This window comes from Lycium barbarum, chromosome 9, assembly GCF_019175385.1.
Source record: "Lycium barbarum isolate Lr01 chromosome 9, ASM1917538v2, whole genome shotgun sequence".
Lineage (NCBI taxonomy): Eukaryota > Viridiplantae > Streptophyta > Magnoliopsida > Solanales > Solanaceae > Lycium > Lycium barbarum.
This window is the reverse complement of record NC_083345.1, coordinates 30,344,273-30,367,674: the sequence shown is the minus strand read 5'-3', so window position 1 is coordinate 30,367,674 and position 23,402 is coordinate 30,344,273. Positions and strand designations below refer to the sequence as shown.

Genomic DNA, 23,402 nt, shown 5'->3' with positions numbered 1-23,402 from the left:
GTTTCCATTTAAATGGGACATACAAACTACTCAACCAATATTTTCACACTAGACCATCCCAATAGGTGATGAAACTGCACTCAGAATCATTACCCCACCAAACCATGATGCTCAAACTTTGCCTTCTAACAATCAAGCACCACATCCAAACAACATTGAACCTATAGTTGATCCTATAAATGGTCACATATCAGAACCAACAGATACACAAAACTATCAAACCCACCTGATCATACCTTACAAAATCAAGAAACTACACTACAAACCTTTTAGCAAGTTACTATTCTTGTAGAACCAATTAGAAAGTCAGGTAGAAGTAAGAAACCTCTTATCTAGATGAAAGATTTCATAACCACAAATAATACAACTCTTTATTCAATAGCACACTACTTGTCTTATGAGTTAGTTTCACCTAAATATCAAGCCTTCCTTACAATATTTTAGTGGTAAGAGAACCAAAAAAATTACTCTGAAGCTTCTAAAGATCCACAATGGGTTGAAGCAATGAAGGCAGAAATTAAAGCAATTCAAGCCAGCCATACTTGGGACATAGTATCTCTTCAAAAGGGCAAACAACCAATAGGTTGTAAATGGATCCACAAGATCAAATACAAGGCTAATGGTGATATTGAAAGACTCAAAGCTAGACTGGTAGCTAAGGGTTATAGTTAACAGGAGGGAATTAATTATCAGGGGACATTTTCTCCTGTTGTAAAAATGGTAACAATAAGGTCTATACTTGCTATTGCAGAATCTAGAAGTTGGCATATACACCACATGGATGTGTACAATGCATTCCTTCAAAGTGATCTTAATGATGAGATCTATATAGATTTGCCACAAGGATTCAAGAGCCAGGGGGAGTATAACCAGTATATGGGGTCATAAAGTCCTTGTATGGGCTCAAGCAAACACCTAGGCAATGGAATGCCAAGTTAACAGAAGTATTGGAGAATCTGTAGTTTGTGCAAAGTAAATTTGATCATTTTTTGCTCATCAGGAAAACTGGTAGAGGTATTATTGTAGTACTAATCTATGTAGATGACATACTTATAACAGGTGATAAGTTAGAACTGATTGAAGAAACAAAACAGTTACTGCAACATGCTTTCAAAATGAAGGACTTGGGTGAATTGAAGTACTTCTTGGGGATTCAATTTGCAAGTTCAAGTCAGGAGATACTAATGCATCAGACAAAATATGCATTAGAACTAGTATCTGAGCTTGGATTTTCAGCAGCTAAACCTACAAATACTCCTACTGATAACAGTATGATGATCACATCCTTGAAGAAAGACAAAACGAAGGACATGTCATTGATGAAGTACTTTTATATAACAGTCCCTATCAAAGACTAATAGGCAAGTTATTGTATCTCACAATTACCAGATCAAACATTGCCTTCAGTGTTTAAACACTTAGCCAGTTCTTACAAAAACCAAAGAAGTCTCATTGGGATGTTGCATTAAGGATAGTTAGGTATATCAAATGTAACCAGGACAAGGACTCCTATTGTCAAGTAATTCTCAGGAAACAGTCTCAGCCTACTGCGATGCTGATTGGGCTGCGTGCCCACATACAAGGAAGTCAGTTACATGTTTTCTAATAAAGATTGGAGATTTATTAGTCTCCTGGAAGTCAAAGAAGCAATCAACAATATCCAGAAGTTCTGTAGAGTCTGAATATAGAAGTTTAGCATCAATGGTAGCTTAATTGACATGGTTGCTAGGAATGTTAAGAGAAATTGATGTCAAAGTGGAGCTAACAATTACAGTGTTTAGTGACAGAAAGTCTGTTATTCAAATAATAGCCAACCAAGTGTTTCATGAAAGGACAAATAGATTGAGATAGATTGTCACTTCATTCGGGAAAAAAATTCAACAAGGCATGGTTAGAACTGAATACATCAATACTGCAAATCAGCCTACTGATACCCTAACAAAAGGCTTAAACAGAATACGACATCAATATTTATGCTCCAAGCTAGGACTGCTTGGCATATTTGCACCTCCTAACTTGAGGGGGAGTGTTGCGGAATGAAGAAATAAGGCTTAAGGGTATAAAAGTAATTACATTCTTTCCAGAAGTTAGTTATGAAGGAGTTAGTTTCTGTATTAACGAGTTAGTTACTGTGTTAGCTTGGTTAATCAGTAGATTAGTGAATCATAATTAGTATATATACCTCATTGTAAGTGTATATCCATTTATATCATTGAATAATATTGAACACAATTAGTTCTCTCATCTTCTCTTCTTCCTCTCAATGTATCTTCATTCTTCTTCTTCTTCTTCTAATGTCAATCACAAAGTTCAACAATTTTGAGAAAGTTGCATCTCAAATTTGAGCTCATTTAAAAGATATTGGATCAAATTTTTTGAGCATTCTTCTTGGAGAAGAAGATAACACCGGGGCGGGGTCGGGCGGGTCAGGGAAGGAATTGGATAATTGTTTTAAAATCGGGTAATTTAATTTGATTTGGATTTTTCATCCAAATAGGGGTTCGAGTGTAAACTTTGCAGACGGGAGGGGTATATTTGTTCACAATCACTAACGGAGGATAAAGTTGGCTAATACAACAAGGGAAAATTTCAAAAATATACAATTTGCTCACTTATATTGCAAAAAAAAATAGTCTAAAACTTACATGGCAAAGCTTTGGCCCAAAAACACTTAAATGCAGTGGTATACACTTAAATACAAAGACACGTGCACAATGTATATATGTGTATAAAAATGTATAATCTGTAGTATATAGACTAAATAATCTAATTGTACAAGGTTATACAAGAAAATATGCACTTATACACATTTACACACATTTATACAATATTGCATATGTGTAGGTATATACATTTAAAAAAAATATAATTATACAATATTATACACAAAAACACGCAGTTATACACATTTACACACATTTGTACACAATTATACAATATTGTAAACGGGAATATAAACATAGATCTGGTGAGACAAAATAGGCGTTGTCGGAGAAAACTTCCGGCGAGGAAGAGAATCCGCAGAGAGAGAGAGAGAGAGGGAGAGAGGATGAGGGAGTATGTGATTCCGGTGAGGTTCGCTGGCAGCGGCAGGCATTTTTGGCCAGAGTTGAGCCACTGCAGCTGAGGAGGCGGCGTCGAAAAAGTGAGTATGGTGCTTAGGCAGTGGGTGGTGGAAGAAAAATCGTCGTCGTCGGAGAAAACTTCCGGTGAGAGAGAGAGAGAGAGAGAGAGAGAGAGAGCAATTTCAGTGAGCTTCACCGGCAAGGTGATTGAGAAGATAGTGAACGACAGTGGAGAAGGTTGGGAAAAAGTTTGGGTCAGTTTTTGTAAGATTTATAAATATGGATCAATTTTGATAGCATTATTATCCTAATTAATATACAACATAATTATTCCATAAAACGAAGTAGAAGAGTATATTTGGCCATTTTCCCTTTCATAAATTATGGAGTTTTCATATTCGTGAAAAAAAATATAATTTAAAAAATTCAAATTACATGCGCAAATAAAATTTTAACTTTAAAAATCAACTAATTCATGTCAAACGACCCTTAATCTTCTTTTCCCACCAATAAAACCAAAGCCCAACTATTCTCCCTTCATTTAAAACTTCACTCCGTGTCTATTTTTACATTGTTGCAGAAAGAAAGAAAATGAAAGGAAAAGACGGTACTAGAAAAGACCATTCGAGTCCATTAGGCGCAGTAAAATGAATCGACGTCAGTAATTATCCCTGATTGATCACATTTTACGATAATCTTTTCCTTACTCCTCTTTTTGGGATAATACAAATCTTTAAAGAGTGGGAGCAAATATTTTGAATTTATGAGTCTGAATTAAATAAATAAATAAAAAGCAAACTATAGCTCTGCCCCTGAATCTGTACCTTCCACTTTGCAGGCAGTAAGTGGATCAAATCAAACGACAGATATTAAACCACCAATAAGAAGGAGTAGGAGTACAATTTTCAAGAATCCCAAATCAAAAGTTTAAAAAAAAAAAAAAAAAAAAAACCTTTACTACTGCAGCTTTCTCTGGTCACATTAAAAGTACATTTACTTTAAGTAAAGCTTTAGCTAGTCAATGAAAATTAAGAAGACGAAACAGGTAGAGTGAACGTCAAAGCAAGCAAGTAGTAGTGTGAGCAACTTATCTTTCTAGTTTGAGATCAAAAATGGGAAGGAAGTTGTCGAAAGCCGCTAAGGAAAGATGGAGGAAGAGAAAAGCAGCCATGGAAGTATCCCAAAATGAGGTATATACTTAATACTTGTCCCCTTCTTTTTTAAGAAACTTACCAAAACGCACTCTTAGTCCATCTAGATTACAAATTACGGCGGAAGCATAACACTTTGGCTGTATAAATAGTGTGTGTATATATATATAGTATACGTATAGGTATGTATAAACTATGCATTATCTATACACTTGTGTAAATATTTTATAAACTAGATGATCGAATTTGACTATAATTTTCCTTCTCTCTTTTGGGGAAGAATCTTCCAAAACTCACTCACGAAACTCTTTAACTATCTTTACACTGTCATTTTGCTGATCTTTTTTATTTATTTATTTTTCTATCCCTGTATGAAAAAAATATTTTTTTCTGATGAAGAGGGTACTGAGATGGTTTGAGACTAGGGAGTATGTATCTATTTGAGATGTTGTTGCTAGTTACATGTAATGCCTCCTTTTTCATTCATTATTCTGGGGTTGTTCCTAAATGTGCCCTTCGGCCATCTAGTTTACAAAACATGGCTGAAGCATACCTGCCTATACACTTCGGCTGCATAGATAGTGTATAGGTATGCATATTATATGTAAAGTATATGTATATTTAGTATAAATTATACACTATCTATACACTGTTCATATTTTGTAAACTAGATGGCTAAGTGGTATTTCGCTGTAATTTCTCTCTTTTTTTTTTTTGTTTTGGCAAGAATCTTCCAAAAGCCACTCTCGAAACAATTTAGCTGTCTTTACGTTGTTCGCCATTTTCCTGATCTTTGGTGTTTTTTTCTTTTTCTTTTTTTTTTTTTTTTGCATCTAAAGGGAGATCAAAATATTCAAAGGGCATCTTTAGCATCCGAGAATGAGGTATGATCAGGAATAAAATGACCTGCATGTGTTTTTATTTTGCCGACGAAGTTGAGCATTAAGGATGGTTGATAATACTGATGCTTACATACACTCTACCATGTTTTTTGCATGGTTATACGAAGCATTACAAGTAACTAACAACATCGATCTCAAATGTATCTATTTGAGATAGATGCTGTTAGGTACTTGTAACGCTGCGTTTTTCATTCATTATTCTGAGGTTTTTCCTATATTGACTTTTTCCGGTAGCCAGGGTGGGGTTACTTCTATCTTTTCCAATTTTCTACTCCGTTTTATTTTAGGGAAAATTACTCTCTATGTCTATTTTTGAAAATATTTACCTCACGTAGCCCATACTTTGTGTATAAACACCCGGTTTAGCCCATATTTGTGATTATACACTTTATACAAGGTTGATACATTGTGTATAATGTCCCCCAAGGTATAATGTTGTATAATATTGTATAATGTTGCAATGTCTCACTCATGATCACAGGCTGATGGTCCAAACAACTCTGGATTACCAACTGATAATGAGCAAAGTAAGCGTGCTCAATCTGCAGCCTTTACCTCAAAGAGGAAAGTATCAAAGGTCAATAACATGATTGTTAGACGATCCAATCGACTTAAAAGTTTTGGTTCGTTTGGGAAAAGACAAGGGAAGGAAGCTGTTCACCATGTCGATCTTACCGACTGTGATAGAGACAAGGAGCCGCATATTGAGCCAGTCAGGGATGTGAGTAGCTCGGAAATGAAATTATGCCTCTTGTTTTGATGTTTTACTTATTATATCTTGCTATGTCTGAAACCTTTCTTAAATGCTCCTTCTCTAAGTCTAAGCCCTTGCAAAGATATATTTATTACTTATCCATTATACTTCTTGGACCTTGAGTTGACTGATTGCAATGTCTCATTCATAATCAGCAGGCCGATGGTCCAAATCACTCTGAGTTGACTACGAACAATGAGCAAAGTAAATATTCTCAATCTGCAGCAGTTCTCTCAAAGAGGAAAACATCAAAGGCCAGTGACGTGCTTGTTAGACAATCTGGTCGACTTAAAAGTTTAGGGTCATTTGGGAAAAGACAAGGGAGGGGAAGTGTTCATCGCGTCGATCCTACCAATTGTGATAGAGACACAGTGTTGCGTGTTGAGCCAATTAGTTCTAAACCAATCAGGGACATGAGTAGCTCAGAAATGATAGTTGACCATTTGGTCCAGACTGTAAGTGTCTCTTTTCTTGTCATTTTACTTGCTTTTCTTCTTTTTCCTTGCTATGCCTGAAACCTGTAGCTTTAATTACTTAACAGAGAGGCAAAAGGCCCTTTGCAAGTGAAACGTCGACAAATCTCAACTACAAAATTCTGTATACCAACTCGGAGAAAAAAGTAGTCCATTTCTCTCTATTTATTTCATGGTAAATATTTAAGATCTGCTCAGGATGATACTTATCTCTGTCACTGGGTATGTTGTTGTTGTATCTAGATTGAGGCCTTGACGGAGGAAAACTATCGACAAGCCCAGGAATTATCCTATGTGCTTGGAAAAGTCAAGATAGTAAGTGATATTTGTTGTACTGGATATATTTGTTAGCTTGTTTTTACAAAATATGGAGTTGGATACTTCTACTGTACTTCTGTACCAAAGATCAGCCTTTATGGCTTGTGATTAGCAGGACGCCCTTACTATATGGGATATGTGATGTGACTGTCGATTTTCCTTTCACGGCATGATATATGACTTGAAGATAATTGCAAGTTTTTTTTTTTTTTAAAATTATGATAATTGACTTAGAATTATCCACTTAAAACTGCTTAATATGCAAATCATATACATTAATTATAGTTTTACAACTCATTGTTACAATTTAGACTTCCTGGATCTTTGATGTAACAGTAGTCTTAGTGAGTCTAGTAAAAAGGTTCTTCAAAGTGTGGGATTAAGACTTACGATGCATCATTGAGAGTCCTCACATGTCTATTACCAAGGTAAGGCTGTTTTATAGTATTATTCTATCCCAGTGGATTGACCTCTTGTTTCGTCATGCCTAATCATACTCAGATTTTATCTTTATTTGGTTGGATATGGTGAACTTGGATAAATACCCAACTCGTGATGACATACGAGTCTAAAGTATACGTGTTTTTTTTTAATTTCTACATTAATTGGATTAACACTGTAAAGGATATTGCACATGCCAATTTGAATATTGTTTATACTCTGTTTTTTTGGTGTATGGAAGAATTTGTATTTGTTTCAACATGTTGATACTGTTCTTCAAAGCTTTCGTTTGGCAAGATGTGAGGACTGATAATGTTGTTTTGCAGTATGAGAATATGATTGGACTTGCAATGAACTTGTCTGGCGGAGCAGTCAAACTTCATCCAGATGCTGCTGCTGCTCTAAATTCTGCCCCTGCACCGAAATCCTCTCTTGTTAAGAAGAAAAAGAACAGTGTTAAAAGGATGAAGAAAAACTAGGAGGTGTGGTCATCCTTATTGGAGGTGATGTATGTTTGCTATTACTGCCTTCAACAGATACTGAAGAAGGCATTGGCTATCCTTTATTTTGTGGCTTATGCAAAATGCAATGTTTGGTGAAAACTTAATCTTGTTTTGCTGCTGCCAGTTTTGTCCTGAATTCACCTGCAATCTAGGATACATGTTATTTGGATGATGTGCACACCTCTTTTCCTGTGGATGTTGTTATCATGTTTCCAGTAAACTGATGAAGCTGCTTAATTATTGCTGCTTCTACTATAGATATGGAAACAGCTTGCTGCAATATAGGCTACGAGTTTTTACAATTCTTTATGATAAGGTATTTTTTAGCTACTTGTGAGCCTGCTTCTTCATAGATTTTTTGTTGGATTTACTTGATTGCGGAACTAGATAGGTTTGGCTGAATCCAGTAGCTTACCTTGTATTTGTCCTAAAGAATCATTGAATATATACAAATTAAGCAGAATATAATTTTCTTAAAATGCCAGGCCAAGTCCATAAATAGACAAAAAAAAAAAAAAGGTGGTGCTCTAATTGGAGCAACTTATCAAGTGTCACTGGACTTGGAAGGCACCAGCCCGTTGTCCATCGAATTAAATTAAGAAATATGCTGGGCCGCCAACAAGTCCAATAAAGTGGTGGTTTAATTGGAGCAACCCATCAGGCGTTACTGGACTTGAAAGGCACCGGCCCGTTATCCTTCCACTGCACAGAGCGGGAGCTATTCGTTGCTCTGTGAAACCAGCCTCACGCGGTCCGCCCCACTTTAGAGATCTAGCAGCCCATTCTTACGGTTGGGCCTCGTGATCCAACTCTGTGCTTGGACAGGGCAGGCCAGAAAATCGCCCACCTAGCCCAACCATCTGGAACAGCCCGACATTCCACCACTTTGATGCCCCCACTTGGGTTATAAGCTCACGTGACTGAGCTCGGCGTGCAGTGCTGTCTCATAGATTGTTATATAGAGGAAACGATCATTGCTCAATGTCGATGTGGGATATATTGCTCATTCCAATAGAAGCAAAAACCATGCAAATAATACTTAATTCTTTAGTAAAATATTATCATTATGTAAAAAAATATAAAAATCTGTTTAAGTATCAAAAACGCAATAAAGACGAGAATGATCATGTGAGGATAACATCTTTAATTGTCTCTTGGTATTTTAAAGCATATTTCAGAAATGATGAAAAAAGAAGAACATATGTGTGTTTGCGAGGCACCAATATGTCATAGATTTTGTCCTCCCTTCCATTCCAGGAATTAATGGCAGATTATTAAGGTTTACAATTTCGTGTATCAGTGAGAGATTTTTACATAATAGGAATTGATTTGATTCAGTGGCATATTCTCACTCTCCCCTCCCCCAACCAATCTCCAAAGTAATGGAAAATTTTAAAGAAGAAAAACTAATGGTTGGATTCCTACAAAAATAAAAGTATTTAATTTTCATTCTGAATTAGAACTTTTTTTTTTTTTGGTAATTTCTATGTGAAATTTCCATATTTAGGAACACCCACCCGTAAACATTGTTATAAATTACTTATAATCTTTAATTAAACATATTTATAAATAATCAAAAAGATATTGTAAAGGTTATCAGGCTTTTCGAATATTAAGGAGTGGTCTGGACATCTACTTCTTTTTTCAAATAATTGTTTGGCCATTACAAACTGCAGTCAATTTTTTGCTCCAACTTAAAGTTGAGTTTTCCAAATTTTTAAAAATAGGTAAGTAAAATAAAAATTTTCCTCCCAAAACTCAATATTTTTCGAGTAAAATTCATGTTCAAATATAATTTCAAATTTTTATATTCTTGTTTTTAAAAAATTTAATACTATTCTTTTTCAAATAACATTAGATTCATGTCCAAATGACTACTAAAGGTAATAGTAGGAGTTACTCTTATTTGAGAAAAAGAAACACACAATCCTCTATCTTGAGTATGTTTGGATTGACTTATTTTAAGTGTTTATTGGCTTTTAAGTACTTTTTTTAATTTTTGTGGTGTTTAGCAAAGATAAAAAAATACTTAAAAGCACGTACTATGCTTAAAAATTACAAATATAAGTCAAAAGCTAAAAGTTGGATATTCCCAATTTATGACTTTTAACTTATAAGCTACTTTTAAAATGTTAATCCATACCGGCTCCTTTTCCCAATTTCTTTTCGCTTCTTTGAGAAATAAAAAAAATTCAAGAGAAATAAAAAAAAATCAAGAAAAATAAAGAAAATTTCCAATTTATGTGACACTTATTCTTTTTTATTTTGTCCCAAAAAAAAATGTCACCAATCTATAATTAGAAATAATTTTCATTTTAAAAATTCCCCTTTCAGCCGTCAATAAAATTATTTATGGCAATACAAATATGTAAGATTTGTTTCAAAATCAAATATTTTCCCCTTTCTTTTTCTGTCAAGGTAAGGAAACATAGCGCCCAGATCAACTGATCACTTATCTCCATAGACCATGGTATCAATAAATTGCTGGCTCTCGTAAGATCAAATCCACATTCCTCAACTCTCTTTCAATGGCTACTCTTGCTTCTTCATCCTCTCTTCTCCATTCTTCTTCATGTTTCAACTCTTCTTCTACTTCATCCATCTCTCCTGTTCCACGTATCTCTCTTCAATTCCCTTCTTCATCCTCTCTCTCTTCTTCTCTTTCCATTTCTCCATCTTTCCTTGCATATTCTGTAAATTCAAGGAGCTTTTCTACAAAGTCCTATTTCAGTGTCGTCCAGGCTAGTAGTGCAGCTGAGAAGAAGAAGGTTCTTATTGTGAATACCAATAGTGGTGGTCATGCAGTTATTGGCTTCTATTTTGCTAAAGAGCTTCTTGGTTCTGGTCATGATGTTACTGTTCTTACTGTTGGAGATGAGAGCTCTGACAAGATGAAGAAAACCCCTTTTAGCAGATTCTCAGTTAAGAACATTATCCCTCCTACAGTATTACTCTCTTTTTGATACATTATACTCTCAAACCTCTTTATAACAGGGTCATTTGTCCTACTCCTTCTGTCTTGATACACTTTCTTTTTCAGTCCGTCTCAAAAAGAATTATACATTTCTATATTTAAAAATAATTTAACATAAAACTTCTTTTTTTACAATGACTTGTTTTGGATTACAAGTTTCAAAAGTTTCTTTCTTTTTTAAATTTCAGGTCTAGTCAAATTATATAACATAAATTGGAACGGGAGAGTAATATTTTTTTGCTGCTCTAGCGAAATATTGTTATAGAGAATATATAATATAATAACATAAAAATCGGTTCCGGAAACTGTTATTATAGAGGATTACTAGTTTGATTGTATAGTCCCTGTCCAATTTAATATGAGTATTGATTAGCACGGAGTTTAACATTTTGGTTTAACTGGATATAGAAATAGGTGCTGGAGATAGTGTAAGAAAATATTGAAGTAATGCTTGAAATGTTAGTTTGATGAAGAGACATCATATAAAAATTCCTAATTTGAATGGTTTTGTGCTTGATTTCTTGAAAGGTTTTAAGTTATATAGTGGAGTTAAAAAAAAAAAAGTGCAGATAGTGTATTTTCTAACCTGTTATAACATGTTATTTACTTTATTTTTTCAGGTTAACATATCATGCTAAGTAAGAATATTTACCTCTTATTTTAGGTAATTTAATCTCATAGTATATAGTAATAATTACAGTAATAATTATACAAAGTATCAATGTACAGAAGTTAAATCTTGAAAAGTGTTAAAATTGTATAGAAATGGAATGATTTCTAATATTTGTGCTAAAATAGAAACAACAACAACAACAACAACAACAACAACCCAGTGAAATCCCACAACGTGGGGTCTGGGGAGGGTAGAGTGTACGCAGACCTTACTCCTACCAAGGTAGGATGGCTGTTTCCGAGAGACCCTCGACTCAATAAAAAACATAACAAGAGGTCAGATACGGCTAAGAGATTCAAAGCGATATGGAAATGAAGTAACGCAAGCGACACAGATAACATAGAATAATCAAAGCACAGGAAATAACAGATAATAGCATAATAGCATAAATTAGAGCACAAGAAATTATACTACGATAATGCGACTATTAATAAGGCAGGGTAATGAGACTATCTACTAGCCTTCTACCCTAATATGGGTCCTCCAAACCCTCCTATCTAAGGTCATGTCCTCGGTAAGCTGTAACTGCGCCATGTCGTGTCTAATTACCTCTCCCCAATACTTCTTTGGCCTACCCCTACCTCGTCTGAAACCATCCATGGCCAACCTCTCACACCTCCGCACTGGGGCATCCGTGTCTCTCCTCTTCACATGCCCAAACCATCTCAATCTCGCTTCTCGCATCTTGTCTTCCACCGAGGCCACTCCCACCTTGTCCCGAATATCCTCATTCCTAATCCTGTCACTCCTGGTGTGGCCACACATCCATCTCAACATTCTCATCTCAGCAACTTTCATCTTTTGAACGTGAGAAACCTTAACTGGCCAACACTCCGCCCCATACAACATAGTCGGTCTAACCACCACTTTGTAGAACTTTCCCTTAAGTTGTGGTGGCACCTTCTTGTCACATAGCACTCCGGAAGCAAGCCTCCATTTCATCCACCCTGCCCCAATACGATGTGTGACATCATCGTCAATCTCCCCGCTGCCTTGCATAATAGACCCAAGATACTTGAAACTACTTTTCTTCTGGATGACTTGGGTACCAAGCCTCACTTCCAAGCCGGCCTCCTGAGGTGCTTCACTAAACTTACACTCTAAGTACTCTGTCTTGGTCCTACTCAGCTTAAACCCTTTAGACTCCAGAGTTTGTCTCCAATCCTCTAGCTTAGCGTTAACTCCGCTACGAGTCTCATCGATCAGGACTATGTCATCCGCGAAAAGCATACACCATGGCACCTCACCTTGAATTTGCCGCGTCAATCCATCCATCACCAAGGCAAATAAGAACGGACTAAGAGCTGATCCTTGATGCAACCCCATCACAACTGGAAAGTGCTCTGAGTCTCCTCCTACTGTCCTTACCCTGGTTTTGGCTCCCTCATACATGTCCTTGATCACCCTAATGTACGCCACAGGTACACCTTTAGCCTCCAAGCATCTCCATAGGATTTCTCTTGGGACTTTGTCGTAAGCCTTTTCTAGGTCAATGAATACCATGTGTAAGTAGAAAGTGTCATATAATTCGGGACAAAGAGTAAATTTGAACTTCAAAAATTGATTTGCAATTTCTGTATTGTTTAAAATCCGATGTGGCATCTAATGTTGGCATTTTATTGGCTAATTTTCAGGAAATTACCAGTGCTGGTGGTCGAACAGTATGGGGTAATCCCACAGATGTTGGGAAGATTTTAGAAGGGGAAGTATTTGATGCCGTTTTGGACAACAATGGTAAAGACTTGGATACTGTAAGGTATGTTTTTTCCTTGCTCTAACAGTTACTCATAGTTTTAGTTAAGTAGTATTTTTTAACGCTTCAAGAAGTGGATAATGCTTATGGATATATGAAAACACTCAGATCAGAAGCTGTTGATCAGAGTCTTTTCTTGTTTCTATAGTGATACACTAGTAGGATTGATACACTTCAGTACTAGAAATATAGGACGATGACCGACTTAGGTGGGGGTGTTTACATACATATTTAGGTTAATAATGCATTTGTTTCTTGAAGAATGAATTCTAGAATGATAGTTTCATGATTAGACAGGTTTCAAAAGGAATTAGATCCCTTCAACAGGTGCTATCTCATATTTGGCTTACAGTATTTTCAATTGCTAGTGAATTTGAGATTATAAATACATGAATTTTGGAGGATTGGGAAGTTCAAGATCTGCAGAAATTGAAGAACGTATACACCTTTGCTTGATATTGATTTAACTGGAGCATCCTCTCCAAGCCAATAATCTCAAGCAATTTACGCACTCTGCATAAAAACCATCAGTATCTTACCCACTTTGGTTATATAATGATGATTAAAGTTTCAGATATAGCAATGTAAACACATCTCATTAATAAGAGTTTTCTAATTTCTTCATGTCTTCTTCAGGCCTGTAGCTGACTGGGCCAAGAGTTCAGGTGTCAAGCAATTTTTGTTTATCAGCAGCGCGGGAATCTACAAGCCCACTGATGAGCCTCCTCATGTTGAAGGGGTAGGATTAGTGCTTTGCTTCCACTTGTATAACAAGAATTTGCTTTGTCACGTATAACTTTCGACCTTACAGGATGCTGTGAAAGCTGATGCTGGCCATGTGGTAGTCGAGAAATACATATCTGAGATATTTGGTAGTTGGGCAAGCTTCCGTCCCCAGTATATGATCGGCTCTGGAAATAACAAGGATTGTGAGGAATGGTTCTTTGATCGTAAGTAAACAAGCTTCCGTACATAAGCAGTACTAGGTTTTGTGAGTAATCACAGTTGTAGTAACTCTGTAGATATCATTTGGGTAATAATGTATGACATAATAGTATAACCATTTAGAGAGGATAACCATTTAGAATTAGTATTGACATTGAAGGTCATATAAGATTCAAATAGCATAATCTTGATTGCAGCCGGTTTTTGAGTTCTGTCTGTGTCTCTTCTTTTTATCGTATCGTACAGGTATTGTTCGTGGACGACCAGTTCTAATTCCTGGCTCTGGGATGCAGCTGACCAACATATCACATGTCAGGGACTTATCATCCATGCTTACTCTGGCTGTTCAGAATCCAGCTGCTGCTAGCGGTCAAATCTTCAACTGTGTTAGTGACCGTGCTGTGACATTGGATGGAATGGCCAGATTATGCGCTAAAGCTGCAGGATCCTCTGTTGAGATTGTGCACTATGACCCCAAGGCAGTGGGAGTTGATGCCAAAAAGGCTTTTCCTTTCCGCAACATGGTATGTATTCCATAGTTTCTTGTCATTGTAAGGTGGAAAGTCCACCGAATGATAGACATATCCATGTTCTGGACCTCTTGGTTTCTGTATCAGTTCTTTTATTAACACGGGGTGTTTCTTTTCAGCACTTCTACGCGGAGCCTAGAGCTGCCAACGAGATTCTAGGATGGAGTGCTACAACTAACCTACCGGAAGATTTGAAGGAGCGATTTGATGAGTACGTGAAGATTGGCAGAGACAAGAAAGAGATGAAGTTTGAACTAGACGATAAGATACTAGAATCTCTAAAAGTACCAGTAGCAGCTTGATTAGCCTCACCCCACATTTTTGCTTTCTTCAACTTTTAAAATTTGTGCTATTTATAGAGGACTATGTGCATGTCTGCCCATCTTCCCTACAAGTTATCTACCTATTGTAAGAGATTGGTCAAGTTCAATAACTGAGATATATGATCTAAATTGTTCACAGCACGTTATGTGCAAAGTTTGTTGAATGGTAAGCTCAGCCCCAGGATTGCTGCTTTACGCTTGCTCCCTTTCCACACCCTTTAGCCCCAATCATAAATTTGAACATTTAATTTAGGGAGTCGCTTAGGAGCACGCTGATAATACTCAAGCCTAAAATCTATATTTAGGTTCTGACCTCATTGACGCTATGATGGCCTAGATATATCTGCAGATTATCACATTTAAATAAGATTATGCTATTCATCCATAATCCACCAGATAAATATTGTTTATGGCATTTAAGTTCGTAATGATCCATCAGATGATTCAAAATCCTGCATGAGATACTTGTTCTAGGAAAAAGGGGCTATGAGAGTAAGCTCATAGTATGAACTTTGTTTGGTGAGTTGCAAGATGTGTTGTGGGAAAATATTCTCCAAGTCAAAACATCGTACTGAAACTGTCAGTAACAAAAAAAAGTTCATAAAATCATAGTAACAAATACTAAAGAACAATTCTCAGCCTCCATACACGCAGGTTGGACCAAAGAAGAGTTTGAACCTGATACTTCTGGCAGGAAATGAGATTGAAATCTAACCTACATAATGGTAGTGTTAAAAGCTAGACTAGCTTATTAAGTGCAGTCTGGCAATTGACGTCCTAACATAACGGAATTTAGACTAGGCCGCGATTGTATTTCTTTTAAAGCTTATTCTTCCTGCTTGATATCAAGACCCTTGAGCTTTGTCTCCAAATCGTTCTCATTATCTGCTCCTTCATCAGCCTCTTCATCATAATCTTCACCTTCAGGATCATTGTCATCCAGAGGCCCAAGCACATGAAGTGAATTCTTAAAAATATCTTTAACCTCATCAATTCCTTCATCAGATATGAAGTTGCCATTGATGTTCAGCACCTTAAATCCAGGTTTGCCCACTACAGCTTGTGCCAAGCACCTCGCACCAGCTCGTCTTATTGCATTGGTACTCATATCCAGTTCAGTTAATTGACCGTGACCATCCTCCAACGCCTTTGCAATTAAGATAGCACCCTCGTCTTTCAACTCATTCTCTGCTAACTTCAGTGTGGTAAGAAATTGTTTTGCAGCAATACAGGCTGCCAGATCAGGAGCAGCTTTAGCTGTGATGTCATTACCATCCATCTCCAAAACCTCAAGGGATGGAGCAGATCCCTTGAGGGCATTAGCAAGAGCTATGGACCCCTCATCCTCCAAATTCAGATAACTTAAGTAGATTTCAGTTAAGCCGGAAAAAATTGATAGTACTTTGCTCAAGGCAATTCCAGCTTCCACACCAAACATGTTGTCACGCAAATCAATCTTCTTTAAATTTCGACATTCTCCAAGTGCTTGTGAAAGAGCAACCCCACCTTCAGATCCTACCCTTGTAGATGAGCACCGGAAATCCTCCAATGCAGGAGAACGCTTCACAAGTTCAGAAATAGCAAGTGCACCCTCATCTCCTGTCATGTTATTGTGAAAATGAAGAATACGAAGTTTATCGGTTGATGGAATTAGTTCGCAAACTGCTTGTGCTGCTTCCTCTGAAATTCCGTCATTCATCAAATAGAGCTCTTCCAAGTTCTGTTGTGACTTTAAAAGTGCGCCGAATGCCCTTACACCCTTTTCACCTAAAGCATTGTTGGAAAGATCGAGATGCCTCAGGTCACAGGCGCCCAAAGCAGAAGAAAAGATCTCGATGACTTCTAGGGCTTCTTCCTCTTGTCTACCTGCTATGAAGTCTGACAGGTCCACTTCGGTCAATTGATCTTTAAGAGCGGACAAAATGGGTCCTGCAATTCTAGCAGCATCCACGCCAAAGCTTCTATTGCTGAAACATATCCTTTTATAATTATTCCCTGGTTCACTTAGTGGTTTCAATAACTCAGAAGCCTCTTCTGCACTTATGAAATCCCGTCTACCTTTGGATATATCGAAAATAGTAGTTTCAGCAGATGCTTTAACCTTCTCAGGTATAATACCTTCTGCAGATTCCTTTGTCTGAGGGCCTCTTTTAATAACTTCTAACATGAGCTTACTAGATTCTTTAGCATAAAGTTGCACAGCAGAACTTCCATCTCCATCTGGCTCCTTGTCAAAATGTTGATTGGCAGAATCAAAAGCTAGAGCTTCTATTTGTTTGGCATCCTCCTCAGCTTCTTCTTTACTCAAAAGGCCATATTTCCTGGATAGGATGGATGGAGTAATAAGATTCTTGGTCATTCTCTCTACGAGCATTAGCCTGGTACTTAGACTTGGGGGCCACAGCTTCATAGAGAATCCTGCAGAATCCATCTTCAATAGCCTGGAAAAGAAGCTGCAATCAGAAGGTCATTTCATACCAGAAAGGAAGCATAAGGAGATGATCCACTACATATTACGTTTAAAATCTTGCAAACTATTCAAGGACGCCCTCTAACAAACTTTTGAGCATTTGCAACACTAATAGTTTAATACTGAATATTGGAAATAAAGGCTGCTAAGACCAAGGGGAAAATATAATTGTGCTTGATTCATGTCTATGTTTTCAGCATGTCCGTGATTGACCTCAGTAGATAAGCACTTCAACAATTGTTCACGTGCAATTTAATTTTTTTTATTTTATAAGCGAGCATTTTATAAACAAAACAAATACAAAGAAGTTTTCATGTGCAATTATAAGTCTCCTAAGACAATGGTACCATGTGGTTGCAAGAACAGAGAGAGAAAAAAGTGCTCAGAGAGTTGAACTTTCTTGCATTTATGAAAGTTGTCTGAAAAAAGGTAAAAACCTTTCCTACAAGAAAAACCTTCCTCTAGATTAAATCCTGCCAAAATGTGTAGGGAACTTGAAGGAAAATGATTCCTTCTAAACACGGCCATGCAAGAAAATGATAATCCAATAACTTTCTTAACATCTAAAAGTGCAGACGATTATGCCAAAGCATCTGTGTTATCAGAATAAGAAGATAAAATCAAAGGTGCCGTCGCTGCAATGACAAGTAATTCCATTTCAACCCCCCTCAATAATTTTTTATGCCATGATAAGATTGACCTAGATGTACTTTTTTTTTCATAGAATATAGAAATTATAAACAGGGCTAAAATGGACCACAAAGCATTATGAGCAAAACAATTTTGTTATTTTCTACATAGCATTGTTCCGTACATTGAGTTTCAGCTACAGAAGAAGATTTCTTCCAGTCTATCATTTGAATACTGTCTCTTACATGTAGATATCCTCCGGTTATTAAACATGAGTTGACCCCTAGCAAGCAAGAAGCAACACATAGTTCTGCCATTTTTTTAATAAGGTTTTATTAAAAGGCACCAAGATGGTACAGAATTACAAAAATAGTTCTGACATTTTTTTCGTAAGGTTTTATTAAAAGGTACCAAGATGGTACAGAATTACAGCAAAAATAGTTCTGACATTCAATATCAATTCAATTAAAAATCGTTTCAATTCCTTTGGTCTTTCTTCAGCACCTTCCAGATTTTCAGTGTAGGTGCTACCATCGTCTTTCTTTTTCCTCATAAAGTAAATCTTATATGTGTATCAGCATCAGGTGTATGCTGGCACATACAATAAGTACACATGCATCTCGTTTTGGTCACTTGATCGACAGAATTATTTCATCTCACTGGACACACGGAATAAATCTTTGACCAATAAATGCAAGACTTCAAAAATGATACTGGTCATATGGCAAGGGTAAGGTTGCGTATTGACGTTCAGGTCATGGTCATAAGTTGTAAAAACAGCCACTAGAGATACAGTTACATATAAGCGTCTCAGCCCCTGAGTGCAATAAGGTAAAAGAATTTCCCAAAAGCAACATCTCACATGTGCAATAAATATATTGTCTTTAAAGAAATGATAAATCATATATTTGAGCCACAAAGAAGGTAACTGTTCTGTCAAAAGTATTAGCTCGAACAACATCCTGAGCTATTGATGTTGACTTCAAAGTTTTAACAGTTATATATCTCGTCAGTTAAGCAAATCCATACACTTATCAAAACAAAGTTAGGAGCTATATTTATCCGTTAAAATATTACTGTTTCTCTTTTGTGACGGGCAAAAAGGATCAAAAAAGGAGGTGAACCAATTTATCCCAGTTTCACTGACATCTCATCTCCAGCTCCACATAAAAAAGAAATGCAATTATGATAAGCCTCATAGTTTTTTCTAAAGCTTGTGAGGATAATATCACTCGAAACTCACTATGCTCGAGGCATATCTAAAATGTTAAGAGTTTGTATCATTTGCTCTTTCCCCTTGCATCAAGCAATAACTCAAAAAGGAATTCCAGAGGGAAGACAAGAAACAGATTTGTTCACATTGTGCATTGATTAACGGGATATTTTCTAAAGCAGCCAGAGGACTAAAGAAGAGAGTCCATATTTTGATTCTCCCTCCCTCTCTCCATCTTCAGTACAAGGATTGATCTCAAAACAACAACATCATGCCCGGTATAATCCCAGCAGTTGGGGTCTGGGGAGGGTAGAGTGTACGCAAACCTTACCCCTACCTTTTGACGGGTAGGGAGGCTGTTTCCAATAAACAGCCGGCTCAAGGATTGATCTCAAAAAAACAATAGAAATTCTGTATTCATTTTCCTAGTAATGTTAGATACAAGGAGGTGCTCAATATTTTGTTATTTTTTCAACAGCCATCAAGAACTAAGGGACTTTCCAAGTTTCTACATAGTACTAAAGAACAACGGAAAGATAATACTTCTTCTGAGCCACTGAAGGTCTTAAGAAAGTAGTGTAACAGCCAGAGCAGTGACTAAGTAGAAACAAAATCCACCCGAACACATTTATCCAGAAGGCCATCAATACAAAATCCACTCGAACACTGTAGAAATATATCCTGAACAGAAATTTAAACGGCCTAAATAGAACGAAACAAAAACAAATGATTCACATTGTCGACATCAACTAATTTGAGGCATAACTAATTGATTTAAATACAAATAAACTCCAGCCAAATAGTTACCTCTCTCTATATTTATACAAATTTAACATACATTTTAAATTAGTCTCCTTACTCGTTAAACAGAAATACTTTAGAAGAAAAATATATCACCCAAAAGCAAGAAATGCAACCATAGTCAAATGAAGCAATTCAAAAACAAAATAATAAAATTAAACCTAAAATCGTCAGTCCATTATCAAAAAAACAAAAATGGAAATGCGAGATTAGATGTAAAGGAAGCAAATAGAAATGTGAAAATAAATGAATGTAAAAGAAGAGGAGATATTGAGTGAAAGGAACTTACTGGTTGGAAGAAACCCTAGAAGTGGCGAAGCGAGATAAGAGAAATAAACCCTAAAAAAGAGAGAGAGAAAGAGAGGTAGAGTTGGAGTACAGATAAAGGGATAATAATAAAACTGCTGAGTAATTCAAATATGCAAGTTATGTGCAGCAATCATGATAGTCGTGTCCTGTTTCGTGCACAACAAATTTTTGACGAATGGATTTGGAGGGAAAAGCTTATCCCCTTTTTTAAGCCACGATATTGCTCACACATTTTCTTCCTTTTTTTTTTTTTTTTTTTTTTGTTTGGAAAATTACTTAATGTAACCAATTATGCTCCATAATTACATTTTATAGTGGTACTTTTAAATAATTATAACATATAGCTATATTTTATATTTTATAACATATACACATTGATAAACGTATCTCTAAATTGTAGCTAAATTCTTGTATGCACAGGCATACTGTGTATATATAATGTATCAGTATATATGCATTCATACTGTATGCGCACGCCTACAACGTATATGCTACGTTTTGAAAGAAACAAAAAATTGATATATTTTGAAAAAAATTTAATGCCTCTAGTTTTTGTAAAAAGAGCATCACTCTCACTATTTATGGAATTTTCCTTTTTTATTTCTCATTCAATGTCCGCTACTCACATTAGAGTGCCAACAAAACTTTCCTCCTTTTTCTTTGTCAAAGTTTGATTTGAATTTTCCTTGCGTTCCAGAAAACCTCTATGCATTTGATGGTTTCTGAGGGATAAGAAATCAGCATCAGAGGGATGTGCAGAAACATGCACCTCTCTCTGCTTCTCATCTTACATGGCAAATAGGCATATCCCACAGTGAGAAGGGAATCCAGCATGAGAACGCTTTTTTTGACCCCTAAATAGGTGTCATTCAGATCCATTAAAAAATGAATTAATCTACCATCTTGGTGAGATTTGATAGTTTTTTACCTTTCATCCACACGTACAACTGCAGGAACAATGGTCAAAGGTGCACTAATGGCATCCAATTCATTCTTCTTTTTTTTTATCTTTGTGTAGCAGCCTATAATGTCACTGGATCCTTGCACAGCATCACTGAGTTCCTTATGTAGTTGATATAGTTGTGCACCATCACATTGTCCAAATCTTGCTAGAAATTCCTTCCATATCTCTTTTGCAATTTTGGAATACAAGTGTAACACCTCGTACCTTTAAACTGAGCTACGTTCATGTTTCGGGACTTAGAAAACCAGACGGGAAGTGTTGGGATTAAATCCGTTTCAGTTCAATAAAGTTCAACTTTTACGCCCAGTTTATACGGGTCGTATCAATGTTCGTATAATGTTCTACTCATGTTATACATTTACTCATGTGAGAGATGCTCATGTTCATGTTCAGCTTACAGTTTCAGTTTTAGTTATTATTTCATGTGTCATGCTTATTTCATTCAGTTGCTTTACATACTAGCACAATTCGAATGTACTGACGTCCTTTTTTATTTACCCGGGGGCCTGCATTGCACAATGCACATTTACAGAACGACGGATCAGCTCGTTAGGACTTTGCACGTGTCTGTTGTCGGTAAGCCCCATCTCATTCGGAGTTTTATCTTTATTTATTTATTGCTAGTTATGCAGTTAAGGTATGCCCGGGGCCTTTCCCCGGTAAACAGTTTAGCAGTCAGACTCATGTCAAAGATTTCATAGACAAGACTAGTTCAGTTATGCCATGTCAAATGTTCATAGTCGTATAACGAGTATTGGCTCAGCATTTATTATATACATTTTTCAGACTTATGATTATTTAAATCTCATGTTTTACTCTCACCACGCATGTTTATATTATATTCCGCATTAGTACATGCCCTATGTTGATTCAGCAAGCCATGTGGTTCGCTTGGTCACATGCAGCAAGGCACCGAGTGTCGTGTTACGCCTAGGCCATGGTTCGGGGCGTGACAAAGCTTGGTATCAGAGCCTAGGTTCAAGTGTCTTAGGGAGTCTATGAAAGTGTGTCCAGTGGGGTCACTTTTATATGTGTGTGCGTGCCACACATATAAACAGTTGACCACCATGACATTTAAGATTGTCTCACTTCTTTCATACTCTAGATCGTACAGTTCGAACTATGCTTTCAGGAACCCTTCTAACTTGTGCGTATTACGTATTTCAGAAAATGTTTGCAAAAAAAAAGTACACCAGAAAGTCGTCAACTACTAGACAAAGGGCTACTGCTGAGGACTCTTAGACTCAGGAAGTTCACACCGAGGCTCAGGAGTTTGCATTAGATGCAGTGCCCCTAACTGAAACCCCAACTACAGAAAAGCCTGCAGAGGTTTGTCCCACAGTTACTCCACAGCCCAATGCTTCAGTCATGGATATTAGGGGAGCTATCCAGTTGCTAACCCAAATCATTGCTAACCAGGCTCAGCGTCAGGAAACGGCTCCTAGCATAGGTGCTAGTGCAGGGCCGAACAGTTCTAGGACCAAGAAATTCCTAAATATGAAGCCTCTAGTGTTCACAGGGTCTCTTAAGGCGGAGGATTCGCAAAACTTCATAGATGGGCTTCAGAAAGTCTTTCGTGTTATACATGCTACTGAGATAGAGGCAGCAAAGTTGGGAGCTTATCAGTTACAGGATGTTACTCATATTTGGTATGAGATGTGGGAACAGTCCTGCGGGAAGAATGCATTTCCAGCAACTTGGGATGAGTTTGTAGATGCTTTCATTGACCACTTCCAGCTGATTGAGGTCAGAGAGGCGAAAGCCTACGAATTTGATAGACTCATGCAGAAAGGTATGAGTGTGAATGAGTACTATCTCAAATTTGTTTCCTTGGCTAAGTATATGGTCCCTAATATGAGAGCCTTAGTTAGGCGATTTTGTGTTGGGCCTTATACCTGACTTATATGGTGATGCGAATATTGGTGCACAGAATGGAACGATGACTATCACCAAGATGGTTTCTTTGTTCAGGGTATTGAGGACAAAATGAAAGAGGAAGAAGCTCTTCAGAAAGAGAGTTTAATAAGAGAGATAAGTCTGCAGGTAACTTCAGTAATGGGGAGATGGAGGCAGAAAATTCTTCAAGAACAGGTCATCTGGACCCGCTCCATCTGCAGCCAGTGCCCCTGCCTTAAAGTTCAGGAATGATTAGAAGAGACAAAATTTCAGGCTATCTTACTCCTATTCTGAGGCTTGTATAGATCAGAAGA

The 23,402-nt window shown here is 36.8% G+C and overlaps 3 protein-coding genes across 6 annotated transcripts; 2 read left to right on the top strand and 1 right to left on the bottom strand.

Annotated features, from left to right (window-relative positions):
- The first annotated feature begins 3,618 nt into the window (after positions 1-3,618).
- Positions 3,619-7,918, top strand: LOC132610193 (uncharacterized). Of its 3 annotated transcripts, none has more exons than XM_060324479.1 (7): positions 3,619-4,255; positions 5,056-5,100; positions 5,600-5,839; positions 6,031-6,327; positions 6,414-6,491; positions 6,589-6,660; positions 7,431-7,918. In XM_060324479.1, exons 1-7 carry the CDS (start codon positions 4,178-4,180, stop codon positions 7,581-7,583), a joined length of 963 nt encoding a protein of 320 aa, XP_060180462.1. In that variant the 5' UTR covers positions 3,619-4,177; the 3' UTR covers positions 7,584-7,918. The 3 variants fall into 3 exon arrangements, with proteins under 3 accessions (XP_060180462.1, XP_060180461.1, XP_060180463.1); XM_060324478.1 differs by having other exon boundaries at positions 6,028-6,327; XM_060324480.1 differs by lacking the exon at positions 5,056-5,100 and having other exon boundaries at positions 6,028-6,327.
- Positions 7,919-10,025: 2,107 nt separating this feature from the next.
- Positions 10,026-14,998, top strand: LOC132610968 (chloroplast stem-loop binding protein of 41 kDa a, chloroplastic). Its single transcript, XM_060325375.1, has 6 exons — positions 10,026-10,528; positions 12,889-13,010; positions 13,644-13,746; positions 13,819-13,957; positions 14,199-14,476; positions 14,602-14,998. The coding sequence occupies exons 1-6, from the start codon at positions 10,136-10,138 to the stop codon at positions 14,782-14,784; spliced, it is 1,218 nt and encodes a 405-aa protein (XP_060181358.1). The 5' UTR covers positions 10,026-10,135; the 3' UTR covers positions 14,785-14,998.
- A 390-nt stretch (positions 14,999-15,388) lies between these two features.
- Positions 15,389-20,432, bottom strand: LOC132610967 (RAN GTPase-activating protein 1-like). 2 transcript variants are annotated; one of them, XM_060325374.1, is made up of 2 exons: positions 20,209-20,432; positions 15,389-17,258 (listed from the first exon to the last, which is right to left on the bottom strand). In XM_060325374.1, the coding sequence occupies exon 2, from the start codon at positions 17,234-17,236 to the stop codon at positions 15,632-15,634; it is 1,605 nt and encodes a 534-aa protein (XP_060181357.1). In that variant the 5' UTR covers positions 17,237-17,258; positions 20,209-20,432; the 3' UTR covers positions 15,389-15,631. The 2 variants fall into 2 exon arrangements, with proteins under 2 accessions (XP_060181357.1, XP_060181356.1); XM_060325373.1 differs by having other exon boundaries at positions 15,389-17,246; positions 20,209-20,430.
- Between the last annotated feature and the right edge of the window lie 2,970 nt (positions 20,433-23,402).